The 17066-nt window shown below is 43.0% G+C and overlaps 1 protein-coding gene across 5 annotated transcripts in view; it reads right to left on the bottom strand.

The window, feature by feature from the left end:
* MFN1 (mitofusin 1) overlaps positions 1 to 17066 on the bottom strand; it is a 1379005-nt gene that overhangs the window by 861806 nt on the left and 500133 nt on the right. For all 5 annotated transcript variants that reach the window (XM_044070376.1, XM_044070375.1, XM_044070373.1 and 2 more), the window contains exon 8: positions 11583 to 11690. In XM_044070376.1, coding sequence (XP_043926311.1) covers positions 11583 to 11690 — 108 coding nt within the window. The remainder of the gene's footprint in view (positions 1 to 11582; positions 11691 to 17066) is intronic.

The raw sequence follows: 17066 nt of genomic DNA, 5'->3' as shown, positions 1-17066 counted from the left end.
TAAGGTCTAGAAGGCATGGAAAAATGGACTCCCACGGCAGACAGAGTTTTACCCTCTTGCTCGCACCTAGTGAGACTGTCTTTCACCTTGGTTCTGAACAAGAGGAACCATAAAAAGGGGCGTTGGTGAATGTAGACTTAAAGGCCTCCGCGAAATTACAAAGGCGCATCCAGGAGTGTCTCCTGAGAGAGACTCCAGAACTCGCTGCACCACATTTTCCCACCCTTCTGGCTCTTGGGATAAGGTCTAGAAGGCATGGAAAAATGGACTCCCACGGCAGACAGAGTTTTACCCTCTTGCTCGCACCTAGTGAGACTGTCTTTCACCTTGGTTCTGAACAAGAGGAACCATAAAAAGGGGCGTTGGTGAATGTAGACTTAAAGGCCTCCGCGAAATTACAAAGGCGCATCCAGGAGTGTCTCCTGAGAGAGACTCCAGAACTCGCTGCTCTTTCGGCTGCATAGGAGATCAGCCTCATAGAGGAGTTAGCTATAGAATTTAAGGTAGACATCTGAACACTGACCTTCTGAGCCACAGCGTCAGATATGTTACTTTGCAGAGTATCTCCAAGCTTTTTCAGGAGATCTCTTTGGAGCCTTGTAAAATGTGATAAGTAATTCAGCGAGCACAGAGTAAAGGCCGCTGAAGAAAACATATGCTTCCCATACTGGTCCATGGTCCTGGACTCCTTGTTAGGGGGATGGACGGTAAATAAAGTCTCAGCCAGTTCCTTCTTGGTGGCAGCTGCCACCACCATGGCATCTACTGGGACGCCTTTCGTAAGAAAGTCTTTGTCAGCAGGGGCGGACAGAAATTTGTTGGGTGTCCTGGGGACTGGTTCCACAGTGTCAGAGGTTTCCCACACCCTACGACAAACCAGACCCAGGAGTTCGTCGAGTGGAGAGACCCAGGAGGCGGAAGGCTGAGCCCTAAATGCCTTCAGGAACACTGACTCCTCTTCAGAGGGGGGTTTTGAGGGCCAGTTGCCTCTCTGTTTCAAAATCTCTAGGATATCAGAAAAGGGGATATCCTCAGATGACAACTTGGGGGACCCCTCTGATTCCTCGAGGTCAGTGTCTGACATGAGAGACTCTTCCTGGGAGTCTAAGTGCTTCCTCTTGCACTTTCTTTTTCTGGGGGGCTCCTGAGGCACAAACTCTGGTGAGCCCTCAGAAAATGGGGGACCACTCATGGGCGTCTCCTGAGGCCTTGGGTCTCTGCTGTCCAAAGATAGAGGGCGATCAGAGACTGTTACCGGGGCTGGAGGGGGAAGAGTGTCAGAACTGTATGATGCAGCTGAGGATCTGGCTAGCACGCTCTGCATGACCTCGAAGGCTGGTCCCCCCGGCTCCGAAGATTGACTAATCCTGGAATCTCTCGGAGCAGAGGGGACAAGGTCTGAAGACAAAGCAAGAGTCTGGCTCGAGCCAAAGCACCCAGTGGGAGGCTGGGAAAGAAGAACGTCCCGAGGCCTCCCCTTCAGGTCCGATCATGGAACCATGAGTCCTGGACCCCGTGGACGGAGCCGACAGGGTCGGAGCTGAGATCGGAGCCGAGAAGCCAGGATGGGCCATCGGAGATGACCTAGAAGCATCATACGGCGCCGACCGCTCTGGCTCCAAAGGCTGGGATTTGCTCAGAGGAGGATCTATCAATGATGGATGGGTGACTGGCTCCGGAGCCGACTGGGCTGGAGCCGAAAGCAATTTAGCCAAAACCGGTGATTGGAGCAGTCTCTGCACCACTCTATCCACATCTACATCAGAGAGTGTCCTGGAGGACCTAGAGGACAAGGTGGGAGATCTAGACCTCCTCTCAGAAGGAGACCTGCGAGGAGGAGAGACTGGTCTAAAAACTGGAGACCAGCTCCGTGCCAGCATCTCCATCACTGGCTCCGAAAAACTGGGAGCTGATGTAGGACCTGTAGCTTCAGAAACTTCCTTCGGCACCGAAGACAATGGAGCCGAGGATGCCACAGTAGATTTGGTAACTTTCTCCGGAGGCTCTGATGGTGCAGACGGAGCTGGAGAACGTTTCTTTGCTTTAGATTCTTTGGCGGGAGAGGACTTAGCACTAGAAGACCTCTCTAAATCTTCCTCAAAGGAGGGTTTCAGTAGACCCTTCAGTATCAGCTTGTTCTTCCGTTCTTGAAGAACACGAGGGCTGAACACATGACAAAAAGCACAAGATTCCTGAAGGTGTATAGCCCCCAAACAATAAACACATACCGAGTGCCCATCAGTAATAGACATCTTGTACCCACATTTACTACACTTCTTGAAGCCCGAAGGCTTATGTTCTTTAGTATCTTTAGACATAGTAGGCAGCATACTAAATACGACACCACAGACTAACCAGCAAAAAGCGCGGTAACAATAACTAAAACTACAGACAACACACCAGGACCTCTAATTCAAACAGTCCTGAAGGACAAACAACACTAAGAAGGACTAGGTCCTCTAACTTAAACGCTCCTAGCCCGGAAGAGATAGGTACCTAAGCACAAGACAAACACAGAAGGGAAACAGACAACCAAGGGAGGACTAGGTCCTCTAACTGAAACGGGCCCAGCCCGTAGGGAGATAGTTGACGGGATACCAGTAAGGTAGATAAAGAAACAAAAGGAGCGCAAAAAACGCTTAACAATCACAACACACATGCAGATACAGCTATGAAAATAGCTTTTGGAGCAAAAAATTAGTCAATTAAGACACAAAAGTAATACTTAGCCACAGCCAAGAGCGAGACCACGTCTGAGCTTTGCGAGTGGCAAACGAGATCTGGGGAAAGGGAGCAGTGCGGTATGGGATACCTCTTAGTCCAGCCAATTGAATGACTTCGAGCTAGAGTATGGCCAAGTCGGAGCCGAGGTTCAGCTCCGAACCCACGTGTAAGAATGTAGGCGAGATTGGACTACATAACATCCTGGCTATTTTGGAAACTGGAGCAGCCAAGCTGTCAATTTCAGGGACTGAAGAGAGGGATGAAGGGCTCCCGACAAATGTATAAAAAGATCTGGAACTGGGTCCAGAATCCAAGGGTCTTCCAACTGATAAAGTTAAAGGAAGGGGAACCAAATTTAACGAGGCCAAAGAGGGGCTATTAGAATGACGGTCCTTCCCAGGGCTTTTGCTTTTTGCAATACTTTGAGTATCAAGAGAATTGGTGGGAATGCATAGAGGAGACCCACAGTTCAATCGTGTATGAGTGTGTCCCTTGGGGCTTCTCCCGAGGGGGGGGGGAATCAGGGCAAAGTAGCTTCTGCACTTTGTGTTCATGTGGTTGGCAATGGGGAGTCTAGATGCTTCCTCTTACAAATTCTCTTCCTGGGAACCTCATCAGTGGAAACTTCTGGTGAGGTCTCGGAAGAGCAGGGGCCACCCAATGGGGCTTCCTGAGGCTCAGGGTCTCTACTCTTCGACAGGATCTGTGAGGCAGAAGTGGACACAGGCACTTTTGGGAAGGAGGTAGTTGGACCTGAAGTTGTAGATGTTTTGGGAGACATAACTCTCCTCGTGGCCTCAAAGGCACCTCTGCTCCGATGAGAAGGGACCTCTGAATCCGAGGAAATCATCGATCCCCTCAGCACTGGGACAGTGGGCTCTGAACCAGAGGTAGGAGCCGAGCTCATCCGAGCTGAAGCCCCGAAAGGCAAAGTCGGAACCGACATGTCAGTCTGACTATCCTCCATGGACCCGACCGGAGAGTGTCAGCTCCTAGACTCCTCGAACGGCGCTGAGGACGTCCAAGTAAACGGAACCGATGACACTGAAACAGGTGTCAGTTCAACAATCGTCAGGTCCGACTCCTCCGGCTCCGAAGAACCAGTATGGCTCTGAGGAGGAAATTAAGTTGATGGCAATACAGTCTTTGGGTCTGAAACCGCTTGGTTCGGAGCTTATAATAATTTTGCAAACGCCGGTGCCTGTAGCAACTTCTGCACCACACGATCCACATCCAAATTGGAAAGGCTGATCGAGGACAGAGATGAATGGATGGATGGAGGAACTGACTGAAGGACTGGCGATTTAGGTACCTCGTAGAACTACAGATTGTTCATTGTGTATCTAGCAACATTGTCTACACATTCCACAATGATTTCAGAAGTACAATACAAGTGGGGCATTGACTATTTTCCTTATTAGGGGTAGGATTACAAAATAACAATGTGGAAAAGATTAAGGAAAATGATAAATACAAAAGGGCCTGTGTACTTGAATATAATTCCACAAATAAGGATGTTAGGGTATTATTAACAAGAACTGGACAATTTTCAAAACTAACCAAGAAATATATAAGAAGTTGGGAGAGGGTCCTAGATTTGTTAATAAGACAGGGCACAACATTAAGAGCCTTCTTGAATGCAAGATAGAATCCAGAAAGGTGAACAGCAGGAGCACCAGACCATGTGGAATGTGTAGACAATGTTGCTATATACACAAAGAACAATCTGTAGTTCTACACAATAGGCTAAAAAGTAAAAAAGTGTTTGTAAATGGGAATTGTTTGACCAAAGGTGTTGCATACATATCTCTGTGCAACTCATGCACAGCATTCTATTTAAGAAAAACAGAACGATCACTTAAAAGTACGATGTATGAGCATGTTAATGACATCAAAAATAAAAAAACAACTAGTGCACTATATAAACATTCTTTAATATGTGCATCTTTTACAAAATTTTCATTTGGAATTTTGGAGCAGGTCAAATTAAATCCAAGAGGGGGAAACTGGAAAAATACTTTAAAGAAAAAAGTAACACAATGGCAAATAAGAGCAGCAACAATGTTTCCCCCAGGGTTAAATGAAAGTATTTCCATGATCCCAGTTTTGCAGGAAAGAAGAAATAAATATTATTTTTATAGTTAGTGATGAATTTTGAAAGGTTTTTCTATAGGGCATGTTTTCTAGTGATGAATTGACTGTTGTTTCTGTATGGAATACGAATCTACTATATGTTTTTAAGAGTTAATGGGCAATATAGGGGGGATGATTCTTTAATTAATTGTTTTATCTTTGTGAATGGTCAATGAGTTCTATTTAATGAAGCAGTATGCTGTTTGTAATGTATTCTGATGAAGGCTACGCTGTGCATAGCCGAAAGCGCTTAATAAATTTGTACTACAGATAGACAACCCATTTTTCTGCATTACAGCCTGGATATTTTTGGTTTTACAGTTGTTCCACTTTCTGGGTGTTTTTAGGTTTTTATTTATTTAAACCACTCTAAACAGCTAAACATATACATCAAAATACTGTGACAAAACTGTCACTGTTCAAAAGCACACAAACTACTATTTAAACGACTCTAAATATAACCGGCCTATGGAAAAAACGAAGGCCAAAGAGAGCTATATCTAATGATGAAAAAGCACACCAAGGGGAAACGGAATATACTCTATAAAGCTATAAAAGCTAAAGGCTAATTCTAAAAGTAGAGAAATAACAATATTATTAAGATACATTTAGAAAAGAAAATTGTACTGGCCTGAGCTATGCGAGGAACCTCCGATCTATCTAATCTGAGGTAAGTCTAGGTGTATCATGGGATAGGGACTTGGCCTCGAGCTGTCTGAAGAACTCGAGCTTTGTAGTAGGCCGACTCAGAGCACAGGATTGGCTCCGAACCCATCTGTAAAAATGAACGCCGAGATAGAACAACTTCACATCTAAGCTTTCCTCGGCGTCTGAATCAGAAATCTGAGCAAAAGACCCTGTATCCTTCCCTGCACCTACCTATTCAGATTCAGAATTATGAATCTCTTCAGAAAAAAAGGAATATTTCTATATTTTACCAGAAACTACTTTACAAGAAGAATCAATAGCCTGAATTAAAACCTGAACCAGACCCAGTAAACTGCTCCTATCCAAAGAAATTTGAGGAGGATTAGTTATGTGCTTGACTTTCTGTTTTTTTTTTTTTTTTTGATGGAAGAAATGGGGCCATCTGTGTTAGTAATGGCAGCAGCTTCTTCCTCAGAGACAGGCACAGCATTCTGACACAGCAGGGAAACTTTCCCTGTCACCTCTCCCAGGACCAACAAGAGTAGCACTCGTTTGCCCATTGAGGGGACCCCAACAGCCACAGAGGATGTGGCTAACCCCTGGCCCATACTGTAGGTGCTACATCAGAAGGATCTGGGATAAAAAATGAGTGGTTTGAGGTAGAACAAATATACACAGCAGAGTCACACACCTGCGGCAAACTGGTAGCCTGCTGTGGTGGCAAAGGCTGTTTGTTTAATGTTTTTCTTTTTGTGACTAGAAGGACGACCGATCATGGGACTAGTAGTCTGTTCCATGGTCAGGCTGAAAATGGTGCTGCTTTCCTGGGAAAGAGGAGCAGCAATTGTCTGTAAAAACTACCAGTCTACAAAAGTTACTTTTGACAGAAAAAAAACCCAGTAGAAACAACTTTAAAACACTATGCCAGCCCCATAAAAGAAAACTAAATAGTTCTTCACAGAAAATGTTTTCAGTTATTTTACAATACTTTTAAAACAGACAGAAAAAAAAACAAGTGCTCTTTTTACAAGTATGTTACAGTCTCGAGACACTGTTAAACACAACACTCTGAGTTTTAAAATAACTTTCCTGAAGAGGAAAGTAATAGAACATCAACAAAATTATGAAAAATGGATGTTTTCCCCCAAAAGGAACTTAGCTTTCCAGTAAAGGAAAGCACAAGCAGACTGTCTATCCTCAAAAGCCTCAGAGGAGCATACTCTTTGGTGGCAGTAAAGTTCTGAAGGGCTTTGAGACTAAACTTGTCTTTTAGTCAGCTGAGCTGGAGTTGCCTGACAGTCTGGGCACATGAAAGGTGCCCTAAAGCTTTGGAAGCTAGCCAGCTGTGATATCCATCGCAGGATATATAATCCATGCAGCTAAAGCTACTGCAGCAGTAATGACTATGATGAACATCTAAATCTCTCGCCAAGGGACAACTCAAAATGTCACTTTTGACATCTTCTGGGAGGGTCTGAGAATGCAGCCAGGCAAACCTCGTTAAAACAGTTTTGTGGCAGCAGCCCTGGGAGTAGTAGTACGTTTTAAACAATGAGTAGTGACTTGAGAAATAGACGAAACTAAACTACACAATGAAAGGTTTTCCTCAGAAGAAAAAACTGATGCCAAAATATCCGTCATACTTTCACAATTAGGACAAACGTCAGCATATGAGCCTGACAATTTAGAAGTCTAAAAATCAAATCTGCAGAAACCTATACTTTTCCCCGAACTTATCAAAAGCTTTGCCATCCTTATCAGATGACATGGGATTAGAATTAACAAAACATTTAGCAGCATCTGGGTTTACTAAAGCTATGGCTGCTGGGACAGGACTAGCTGGTGTATAAAAATTTGAAAGATGGATTAACTTATGCAATTAGTCTGCCTTTTTTAGGGACAACAGGCTGACTGTCAGGGGAAACTGCAGGCTGTGACAAAAACATCCTCCAAGGCCACAGAACTGGGGAGATAGAACAAGGTTCTGGAAATTCCAGTTGTAACAAATCATAATATTTTCTTAGGGAGTGAGAGACCTCAACATTCTCCCAATGGAAACACTTATTCATCTTGGAAACAGTCTCAAAGAAATAGAATTCTCAATGGAAGAATCAGATTCTGAGGAGAATACAGTATCTTAATCTGAAACATGAGGAGAAAAAAATGTAAAATGTATCTGTCCTTTTGAAATCTCCTACACATTACATTTCTTGAACCCCTTAAGGCAAAGGGGAATCCCCCCCTTTTTTTACCAGAAACTGCCTTATAAAAAGGGTCAAGAGTCTCCACAATACCCTGAGTCAAGCCCAATAAATTACTCCTGTCCAAAGTAACTGATACAGGAGAAGATAAATGTTTATTTTTCTATCCGTTTTTAACAGGAACTTGTGAAAAAAAACAGACCCAGTATTGCTAGCAACAACTTCACAAAGGATTAGCACCACATTCTGGTAAGCAGGGGCACATTACCTGCCCCCCCTTCTCCCATGACTGACAAGACTGGTTCATGCTGGCCCCTTAAGAGGACCCCAAAAGACACAGTGGTTGTGGCTAATCCCCAGTCCATTGTGGCTATATGGGCTACACCAGAGGAATCCAACAATAAAGACGTGTGGGTCAGAAGAACCAGCTTTGGCCTCAACAGTCTCTCACCTGCAGCTGAGGCAAATTACTGTGGTGGCAAAGACTGCTGGTCAGTGAAGGTTTTGCCATTTACTACCAGTTCTACTCACTGCTGAATGTTAACTTTAAGGTTCCTGATGTAGCTGAAGAAGGCTATCCTGACCTAGCAAATGGCCATGTTGGACGTTATTCGACTTCTTAGTTTCTTGTTTAGTTGAATAAGAGAGCTCTTGTCTCTATGAGAGTTGCTCTTTCTGAATTTGGCCATGACTTTTTTTTCTTTTGTTATAACCCAGTTAAGGTACGGAATCCACCAGTAGGGTGCAGCCATTTACATGTTTGTATAGGATTTCTGTAAGTAATTCTACATAAGTACTAGTGTTCTCAGGGTTTGGGGCAGAAGTGAGGTTTGACAAACAGTCACTTAACAGGATGCAGTTTGCTTTAGAATAGTTCCTAACTGTTACGGCTTTGGTTTGGTTTTCTATGTTGATTTTTTATTTTGAGGAAGAAAGCTCTGTGGTTTGACCTCACCAATAAGGATGTAACATGGGGGAATCAGGTTGGTGGGGTGCAACTCTCTCCCATTTTGGCGAGCACTAGATCCAATATGTTTGAACCTCTGAGTGGAATATGCGCTATCTGGTCCAGGGTGTTTGACAAATTCAAGGAAATATTGTGCCTGTGAATAATAGGCAGTGCAAGTTTCCCAGTCTATATAGGGGTAGTTAAAATCTCCAATGAAGAGGGTATTTGGCTGGATAGTGAGTGCCTCTAGTAGGTGTAGGTAAGAACTGTGTGCTTCGTGGCTGATAGAGGGTGACCTGTAGCTGGCCAGGACAGTAACTTGAGTCAGATTTTTAAAAGAAGCAAGCAGATATTTGACATATGGGAAGGAAAAGAAGCAAGAAGACATTTAGACATACAAGCCTGACAATTCAGAATTCTGAAGGTTAAAGTAAAGGAATACACTTTCTTCACAAATCTGTCAAAAGCTTTCCTGTCAGAAGACAGAGGGTTAGCACTCACAAGGTGCTTAGCAATAGATGGCTTTGTCAAATAATTAACTGCAGAATTTGATTTGGGATTCAGAAATAAGATCTCGCAGGTCCGTAGACTGCTACACAATCCATCAGACTTTCTAGGGGGAGAGGAATGACTGTCAGGCATGCTGCAGGCTGTCAAGAAACACATTCTAAATGTGGAAGTACACAAATAACTGTAATAAAATCATATTCTTGCTGGGATACTGGAACTTCACACTGCTCTTACTGAAACATCTATTTTATTCTGGTTATGGTTTCTGAAAAAATAGCTCTTTGGTGGTGGTGGAGGCTAAATTAAAACATCTTTCTTCAGAATCAGATTCCCCTTCCTGTGGTGTAAGTACTGGAAAAATACAATTCCATTCAAATTCCTGACTGGGAATCAGTTTCAGACAGAGAGGAAAACTGTTTTCTATTAAAAGTCAGCGAGGAAGCAGAGAAAGAATGAATGGCTTGAAATAAGCCCTCTGTTAAACACAGTCCATGTCCCTGTCCATCGTCTGTGAAACAAAAGAAATCTACCTAACTTTCTGTTTTCTTTTTCTAGAAGACCCCCTAGGAAAAGACCAACTGAAGGATGAGGCTCCTTCCCAAAAATCAGGTACTCCAGGATGGATGCCTGGTTAGCAATGACTTCCATGAAACCTTCTTCTTGTGAACAGTGGAGAGAACAGCCAAACAGCCAAAAGTCTGCTACATGTTCTAGCAAGACAAGTGTCTGATAAGTGGGAAGAAGAGTTGGCGAACCTCCTGACAGGAAATTTACAGTTTTGAAGTAAGAAGTAACAAGTTCAGTGACAACCCCCAAACTACTAGTCCAAGCCCCTATCTTTAATTTTTTTTACAAAACGTTTTCCCATATCGGGTAAACTTAACAAAAAACTAACTTTCTGAAAAAAAAATTTCAGTGACAACTACTGAAACACACATTTACTAGCTTAGATATAGACTCTTCTCTAAAAAAGCAAACTTTTTTCAGAAAATTAATAAACTGGAAGGTCTTCCCAGCAGGGTACACAACCCTAGTCTTGGTGAAAATCTAGCTGACTACTGATCACTTTAAACCTGCAGACAGAACACACTTCGATAACAAGAAAGTTCTGAAGGTTTGGCACCTGAACCACTGAATGTATATGGCCCTCCTCAAGACCTTCAGAAGTTAGGACACATGTAAGGTGCACTAAAGTTTCAGAAGCTGTCGGGTTGTTGTACCCTTGTAAGTATACAGACCATATAGCTTTGGCAAATAAAACATCTACATTGATAAACATATTAATTCCTTAACTATGGCTAAACTTCCTGCCATAAAGATGACCTGGACATTTTCTAAGGAAATGGAAATCCCAACGTCCTTGCAGTGCTGTGCTGCTGCTGCATTTAGAGGTGCAGCATTCCTCTCTGTTCTGATGGTTTGTAAATACTGTTTTATGTACCTCACAATTGCCTTTCCAAGTGTCACCAATTGTGCTTCTGCCTTAGAAATATCCACAAAGGACAGAGAAACTTTAAAAGCTGAACATGCTTGTAAGAGCAGCATTTCTTTTTCATAAGTTCTTTGTTCCCTTTGCAACTGGTAACTTCAGAGCTGGACTCTCAGATAGATACCTCCCATAAGATCCTCTAAACCAAATATTTTCTTCCCACCTCCTGACACCATGAATATGGTCTTCTAATCAAGGATGGATAGCATTTTGTCATTTCACGAAAGCTGGATGCACCTTGCCTAGCAGCCAGGCATGCAAACCTTTGCATACTATACTCTGACCAGTTACTTTCCTTCAGTTACTAAAACCTTCACCAACTCAGCAGTGTTTGCTTTAACCCTGTATCCACTTATCTAGACATTTCTGTTTTTGGCCTTTTTTGCGCCTCATAAACTTTCCTTGTCAAATGTTAAGAGTCAGGTTAAAGTGTTTTGAATTGTATGGTCTTAACCTTCTCATAACCTTCACTGCCTTCATCACTTACGCTACATGATGCAAGACTTTACTACAGGAAGGTAGTGTCCAAATATCATGCAGAGCCATAAAACTGAGCCACGACTGCAAGTCTGCCATATCCAATGTTCTACCAGTGCTATGTATACTCTCACAAGAACATGCCAAGTGCTGGAAAAGAAAGCATAATGTAAACATCTGACATACACTTAGATCTTTGGATCTAGCATGCAGTAATGGTTAAGCAGTTTTAACATACAGTAATCTCACTTTAACGCCACCAATATAACTTTTCCAAATTTTAAGCAGTGAAGAAATACAATGAAGCCCTGAACAAATAAAGCCATTGTAAGATAATCTATACCTTTGCACACAAACTACAAACTGCAAGATGTGAAAAGCCAGAGTATTTCCCTTTAAAGTAATCTACTGCACCACTGAAAATGAAATGGCTAACAAAGAAACAACTTACTTCATCCATGTACTCTGGTTCTGAAGCAGAAGCATCCCAGCGATTGTTCAAAATGAAGATATTGGGTTTTGAAAGTTTCTCATTTACTTTGTGAAAAAAGTGCTTCTCCTAAAAATTAAGGACAGCATACACTATAATAGATGAAATGTACTTTATTTAAAAAAGAATCACTGCTTCTAAAAATAATTAAAAAATACCACTGTTGAAGAATATTTCAAGCACCAGTTATAACTCACAGGCTCAAGATACTGCTGGACAAAATTTGCCAATTCTAACTGTACATAGCTTTTGTAAAATTGTGCAAAATTGATTATTTTTCACAAAAATCCAGTGAGAATGAGCAAAAATAAGTGTTGCAGAGACCTCAAATTTAGACTACATCTTAAAATGCTAATACAATGCTGCCTCAAGACATCTGGATTAGAGAAATGAACACTACAGAAACTCACAGTACAGTATTTTATTTTCCGTGTGACAAACTGAAAATGCTTTACAAAGTTAACAATTTAGACATCTTTTTGTGCTAAATAAGTGGAAATATAAATATATTCTTAAGCAGCAGCTAAACGTGACAGTCCTGAGAAGTGTTAAGTCGCAGTTTTAAATTATACAGTTTCAATGAACTGGAAATGTTTAAAACACTCTGGATATTTTTCTACAACTGAAGATACAAAATATATAATCTATTTTAAAATAAATGCTGCCTTATGAAATCTTATCAAAATGTACACGTTTGGACTTCTAAGATGGCTACACACTGATCAACAGGTTCATTTTGGCTCCCTATTGAAATGTTGGCACTCAAAAATGCTACGCACCAACAAGCTAAAAAAAAGTCCAAAAACATAGGAGAAGAGCAAATTTTGAAACTCGATAGTCTCCTTTAAACTTCTTTTTGAGGGGGCAAGCCCCCTCTGCACCCACCCCCAAACTTATATATACCAACTCTGAGAAAAGGGAATATCCTGAGAAATGGCATCTTGGACTTGGTATATGAAAGTCCGATCTTTCAGCCATTCAGTCTCCGTATTTCTGGACAGGCTTCTAGCAGGTCCCAACATTTTAAATGGTTACCTTAATTTCATCTCTTCCAGTGTGAAGAAAAAGAAACTGAGAAACAATAGCTAGTAATTTTGCTAACTTTAGTAAAATTTGGTTACTGGGTAGTGAGCACACTGCCTAGATGGCAACAAAGAAGAAACATAGAGAGCCTGAAAGAAAATCAGGTAGAAAAGGTGAAGAGTTTTAAACACTGACTGAGAAGAATTATGCATCTATTCAGCAAAAAGCAGTTCAAGCTCCAGCTTTAGTAAAAGAGATGGCATCCAGTAATTTATATAATATTTAATATATCAAATGTACTCCAGAGCTGAGTAAATTAAATGAAACACTGAACAAGTACATCGACTCAAATAGCAAAAGGCCGGGAAATGGAAGAAGCTTTACAATTGCTAAATCAAAGGTCGAAATGAAGAAACGGCTGGCTGAGTATGAGACAGGTCAAAAAGAGCTGATTCAGAAAATGGTAATGTTAGAAGACAGAGCACACTGAGAAACCCGAAGATTTTCTGCTGTACAAGAGAAACTGGAAAGAACAGACTATTCATTTTATGAAAGCACAAATAAGCAACTGGACTGGTATTCCACATCAAGATTTGTTGCCTGAAAGGGCACACTGGTCTTGAGGAAGCAGCCAAGTCCTGTATCATTAAAGATGCTATCATGCCAGCAGAAAGAGTTGACCCTGACAAAAGTGTGGTAGAAAAGCAAACCATTAAAACCTGGATATAGTAGAGTGTTTGTGGAAAAAAGAAGTCATGTACTTACCGTAACGTTCCATGTGTGTTGTCCATCTCGACCTTTATTCTCACTGATGGGTCGGATCCGATATGTCGGATTCATCTTGGCCTTTTCAAAAGCTTAAGGTCTTCAGCAAAGCTTGTGGGCATCCTTCCCTACCCATAATGCAATTACCTAACTTCCTCAGATCTTGTTTGCACACCATGAAATCAAACAATTGAGCAAAACTTATTTTTCATGGATCAATACCTAAACTATATATATATATATATATATATATATATATATATATAAAACTAGCTCAAAGGCAGCATTTCTAAGGCTATGGACAGCCGTCAAACCAATAACTACTCAGTCTCTCAGGAGTATAAGCAGGGGGTATGGAGGGTGGGTTGTGAGAATAAAGGTTGAGATAGACAACACACACATGGAACGTTATGGTAAGTACATAACTTCTTTATTTTGTTGTCAATCTCACTTTTATTCTCACTAATGTAACCATTTTCCAAGCAACCTGATTCTTGGGTGGCTCATGGGAGAATATTCCTCAGAACCATAGAAACAAAACATGCTCTACTCCTGGAGTCCAAATCCAGTTTGTAATTAGAAACAAAGGTATGAGGTTTTGCCCACGTAGCTGCAGAAAGTACAGTTGTGTACACTTACCATAAATGTAGATGTTCGAGCATATTCACTGTTGCAGTCATCACATTTGGGTTATCCCTGCCAGGGTAGCCCTCGGCTGGCCCGAATACCAGAGGCTTAGTATTCCTGCTTCAGTTGCTGTCACTTCAGGACTAACGTCAGGTCGTCAGTAGTATAAAGCAAGGCAGCCGATGCCATTACATCAGGTTTTCTTGCCCTGTCAGGAGCCCCCAAGTGGGAGCCAGGTTCTAGTGGAAGAACCCCACCAGTAGAAAGTAAATACCAAAAAGTCACTTGTAAGGAGAGAGAAGAAAGAAGAGGGGGATGGAGGGAGAGAAACCTGGACTGTAACAGTGAATACACTCAAACATCTACAGTTATGGTAAGTGTACACAATTGTACTATGTTCTTTGTGTTTCACTGTGGCAGTCATCACATTTGGGTTGATTCCCAAAGATGAGGAAAAGGGTGGAGGCTGTCAAGGAGATTAGGGGCTTGCTAGGATGCCCTGCAAGACTGCAGTGGCAAACCCTGCCCGGGATTTGGAGAAGATAGGCATGTGGTAATATTTGGTGAAAGTGTGAACAGATGTCCAGGCAGCAGCCTCCAGGATGACCCTGGTGGGGACTCCTTTGAGGAAAGCTGCAGAGATGGAGGCTGCTCTTGTGGAGTGAGTCCTGACCCCCTTAGGGAGAGGCTTTCCATGTTGCTTGTAACAGAAATGGATGCAGTGTGCCATCCATTTGGAAATTGTTTGTTTGGAGATGGCTTTGCCCTCTGCCCCTGCAGCAAAACTAACCAGCAATCAATCAGACTTTCTGAAGGATTTAGTCCTATCTAGACAGAATCTGAACTGTCTGTGCACATCTAGAGAATGCAGGATCCTTTCCCCATTGTTCTGTGGGAAAAGGTGGGCAAATGAATGGATTGGTTGAGAGCTACACTGGACACCACTTTGGGCATGAAGGATGGGTTAGTCCTGACGGAAACCTTGTCAGCAGGAAAGATGATGAAGGGCTCCACAGCCATGAGTGCTTGTAGCTTGAAAACCCTTCTGGCTGAAGTGATGGCCAAAAGGAAAGCTGTCCTCCAGGAGAGAAATTTTAACTCTGTTGAAGATGCTGGTTCGAGGTGGGCAGGGTGAACTTTTCCAACAAAGGGTCCCAAGCTGGGGTAGGTGCTCTTCTGGGTGGCCTCAAGTTGCTAGCCCCTCTTAGGACTTGTTTGATCAGAGGGTGTGAGAAAAGGGGCTGTTCAGTGGGGAAATGAGCAGAGATAGCAGAGGCATGAATTTTAATAGAGGAAAAAGAGAGACCACTGTGTAACAGGTCAGCTAAGTAATCCAGGATGACAGGGAGGAAGGGATGTGCCGTATCGGCTCCCTTAGCCTGAATCCAGGTGCAGAACCTTTTCCATTTGTCAGCATAAGACTTTCTAGTGCTAGGGTGTCTGGCCTCATGTATAACATTCTAGGACCTGTTTATTGAGGTTGGCAGATTGATTGGTGGTTAGGGAATAAGCCAAGCTGCCAAATTGAGGGTCTGTAGTTTTGGGATGCATGAATTCTCCTTTCCTCTGGGTTAGGAGGGTTGGGGTCTGAGTGAGATGCCATGGTGGCAGTGGAGACAGGCTGCGCAGCAGTGGGTACCAGTGCTGGCGAGGCCAGTCTGAAGCAATAAGGATTGTCCCTGATTTTTCCTCCCTTATTTTGAGCAGTACCCTGGGGATGAGAGGTAGTGGAGGAATGGCATAGACCGACAGACTGACCCAGGGGAAGGACAGGGCATCTACTTTCCAAGCCATGCAGTAATGCTCCCTGGGGCAGAACTTGCTGAGCTGATGGTTGGTGTGGGAGGCAAAGAGGTCAACCTTCGGGGTGCCCCATTTCTGAGTTATCAGGGTGAAGGTTCTTTTGCCTAGCTGCCACTCGTGTGAGTCCAGAAGATTTCTGCTTAAGTGGTCTGCCAGAGAGTTTAGAGAACGTGGTAGGAGTTGTGCTAACAGGTGGAGTTGCATGGCAGAGACTGTGTGCCAAAGGGTCATGGCCAGCCCGCACAGAGGATAGGAGTGAGTCCCTCCCTGCTTGTTGATATACTACATCACAGTAGAGTTGTCTGTTTTGATCAGGAGAACCCCTGGGGAGAGAAGGGGCCTGAAAGCTGTCAATGTGTGCTGGACAGCTAACATCTCTTTTTGGTTGATGTGCAGATGGATTTGCCGTGGGCTCCATTGGCCCTGTATGCACCTGCCAATGAGGTGTGGACCCCAGGCATAGTCTGGGTGGTGGGGGGTGGTGAGAAAGATAGTCCCTTGTTGTGGGAGCATGCTGCTGTCCACCAAAGAAAATGTTTTCTGAGGCAAGGTATCATGGGTTTAAGAGTTTCTAGGCCTTGAGAGTGTTGACACCAAAGGCTTTTTAGGTACCACTAAAGTTTCCTCATATGCAGTATGGCATATGGAATGAGTAGAATGCAAGATGCCATAAACCTCTGAACTTACAGGATTTTCCTTGCAGATAACTGGGGTCTGGTGGCTAGTTGAGAGAAGTAGGCTGTCAGGTAAGTTTGTTTCTCTGGAGTAAGGAATGCCATCTGGGATGCTGTGTCCAGGCTTGCTCCCAGGAATATAATCCTTTGGGCGGGTACTTGTTTGGATTTCTTTTCGTTGATTGTGTACCCAAGGGAGGTCAGTAGGAACTTTACAAAGGCCAGGTGCTTGAGCAGCTTTTCCTGACTGTCTGCCTGAATTAGGCAGTCGTCTAAGTACAGGTAAATTTGGATATTTCTTTATCTGCAAAAGGCAATGGCTGGAGCCAGACATTTTGTGAAACCTCTGAGAGCAGTAGATAAGCCAAAGGGAAGTGCAGAGAACTGAAAGTACATAGTACCTGCCCTGAAACGTAGACATTTCCTGCATGATTCCCTGATAGGAATGTGGAGGTAGGCCTCTTTTAGGCCTAGGGTGGCTAGCCAAGCATCCTTGGAGAGCATGGGTAGCAGTTGCTGGATGGTGAGCATTTTGAATTTTGGTATCACCAGG

This window comes from Protopterus annectens, chromosome 4.part1 (assembly GCF_019279795.1).
Source record: "Protopterus annectens isolate FY-2018-M chromosome 4.part1, PAN1.0, whole genome shotgun sequence".
NCBI lineage: Eukaryota > Metazoa > Chordata > Ceratodontiformes > Protopteridae > Protopterus > Protopterus annectens.
The sequence above is the reverse complement of the archived record's forward strand: the minus strand, read 5'-3'. Positions and strand labels throughout refer to the sequence as shown.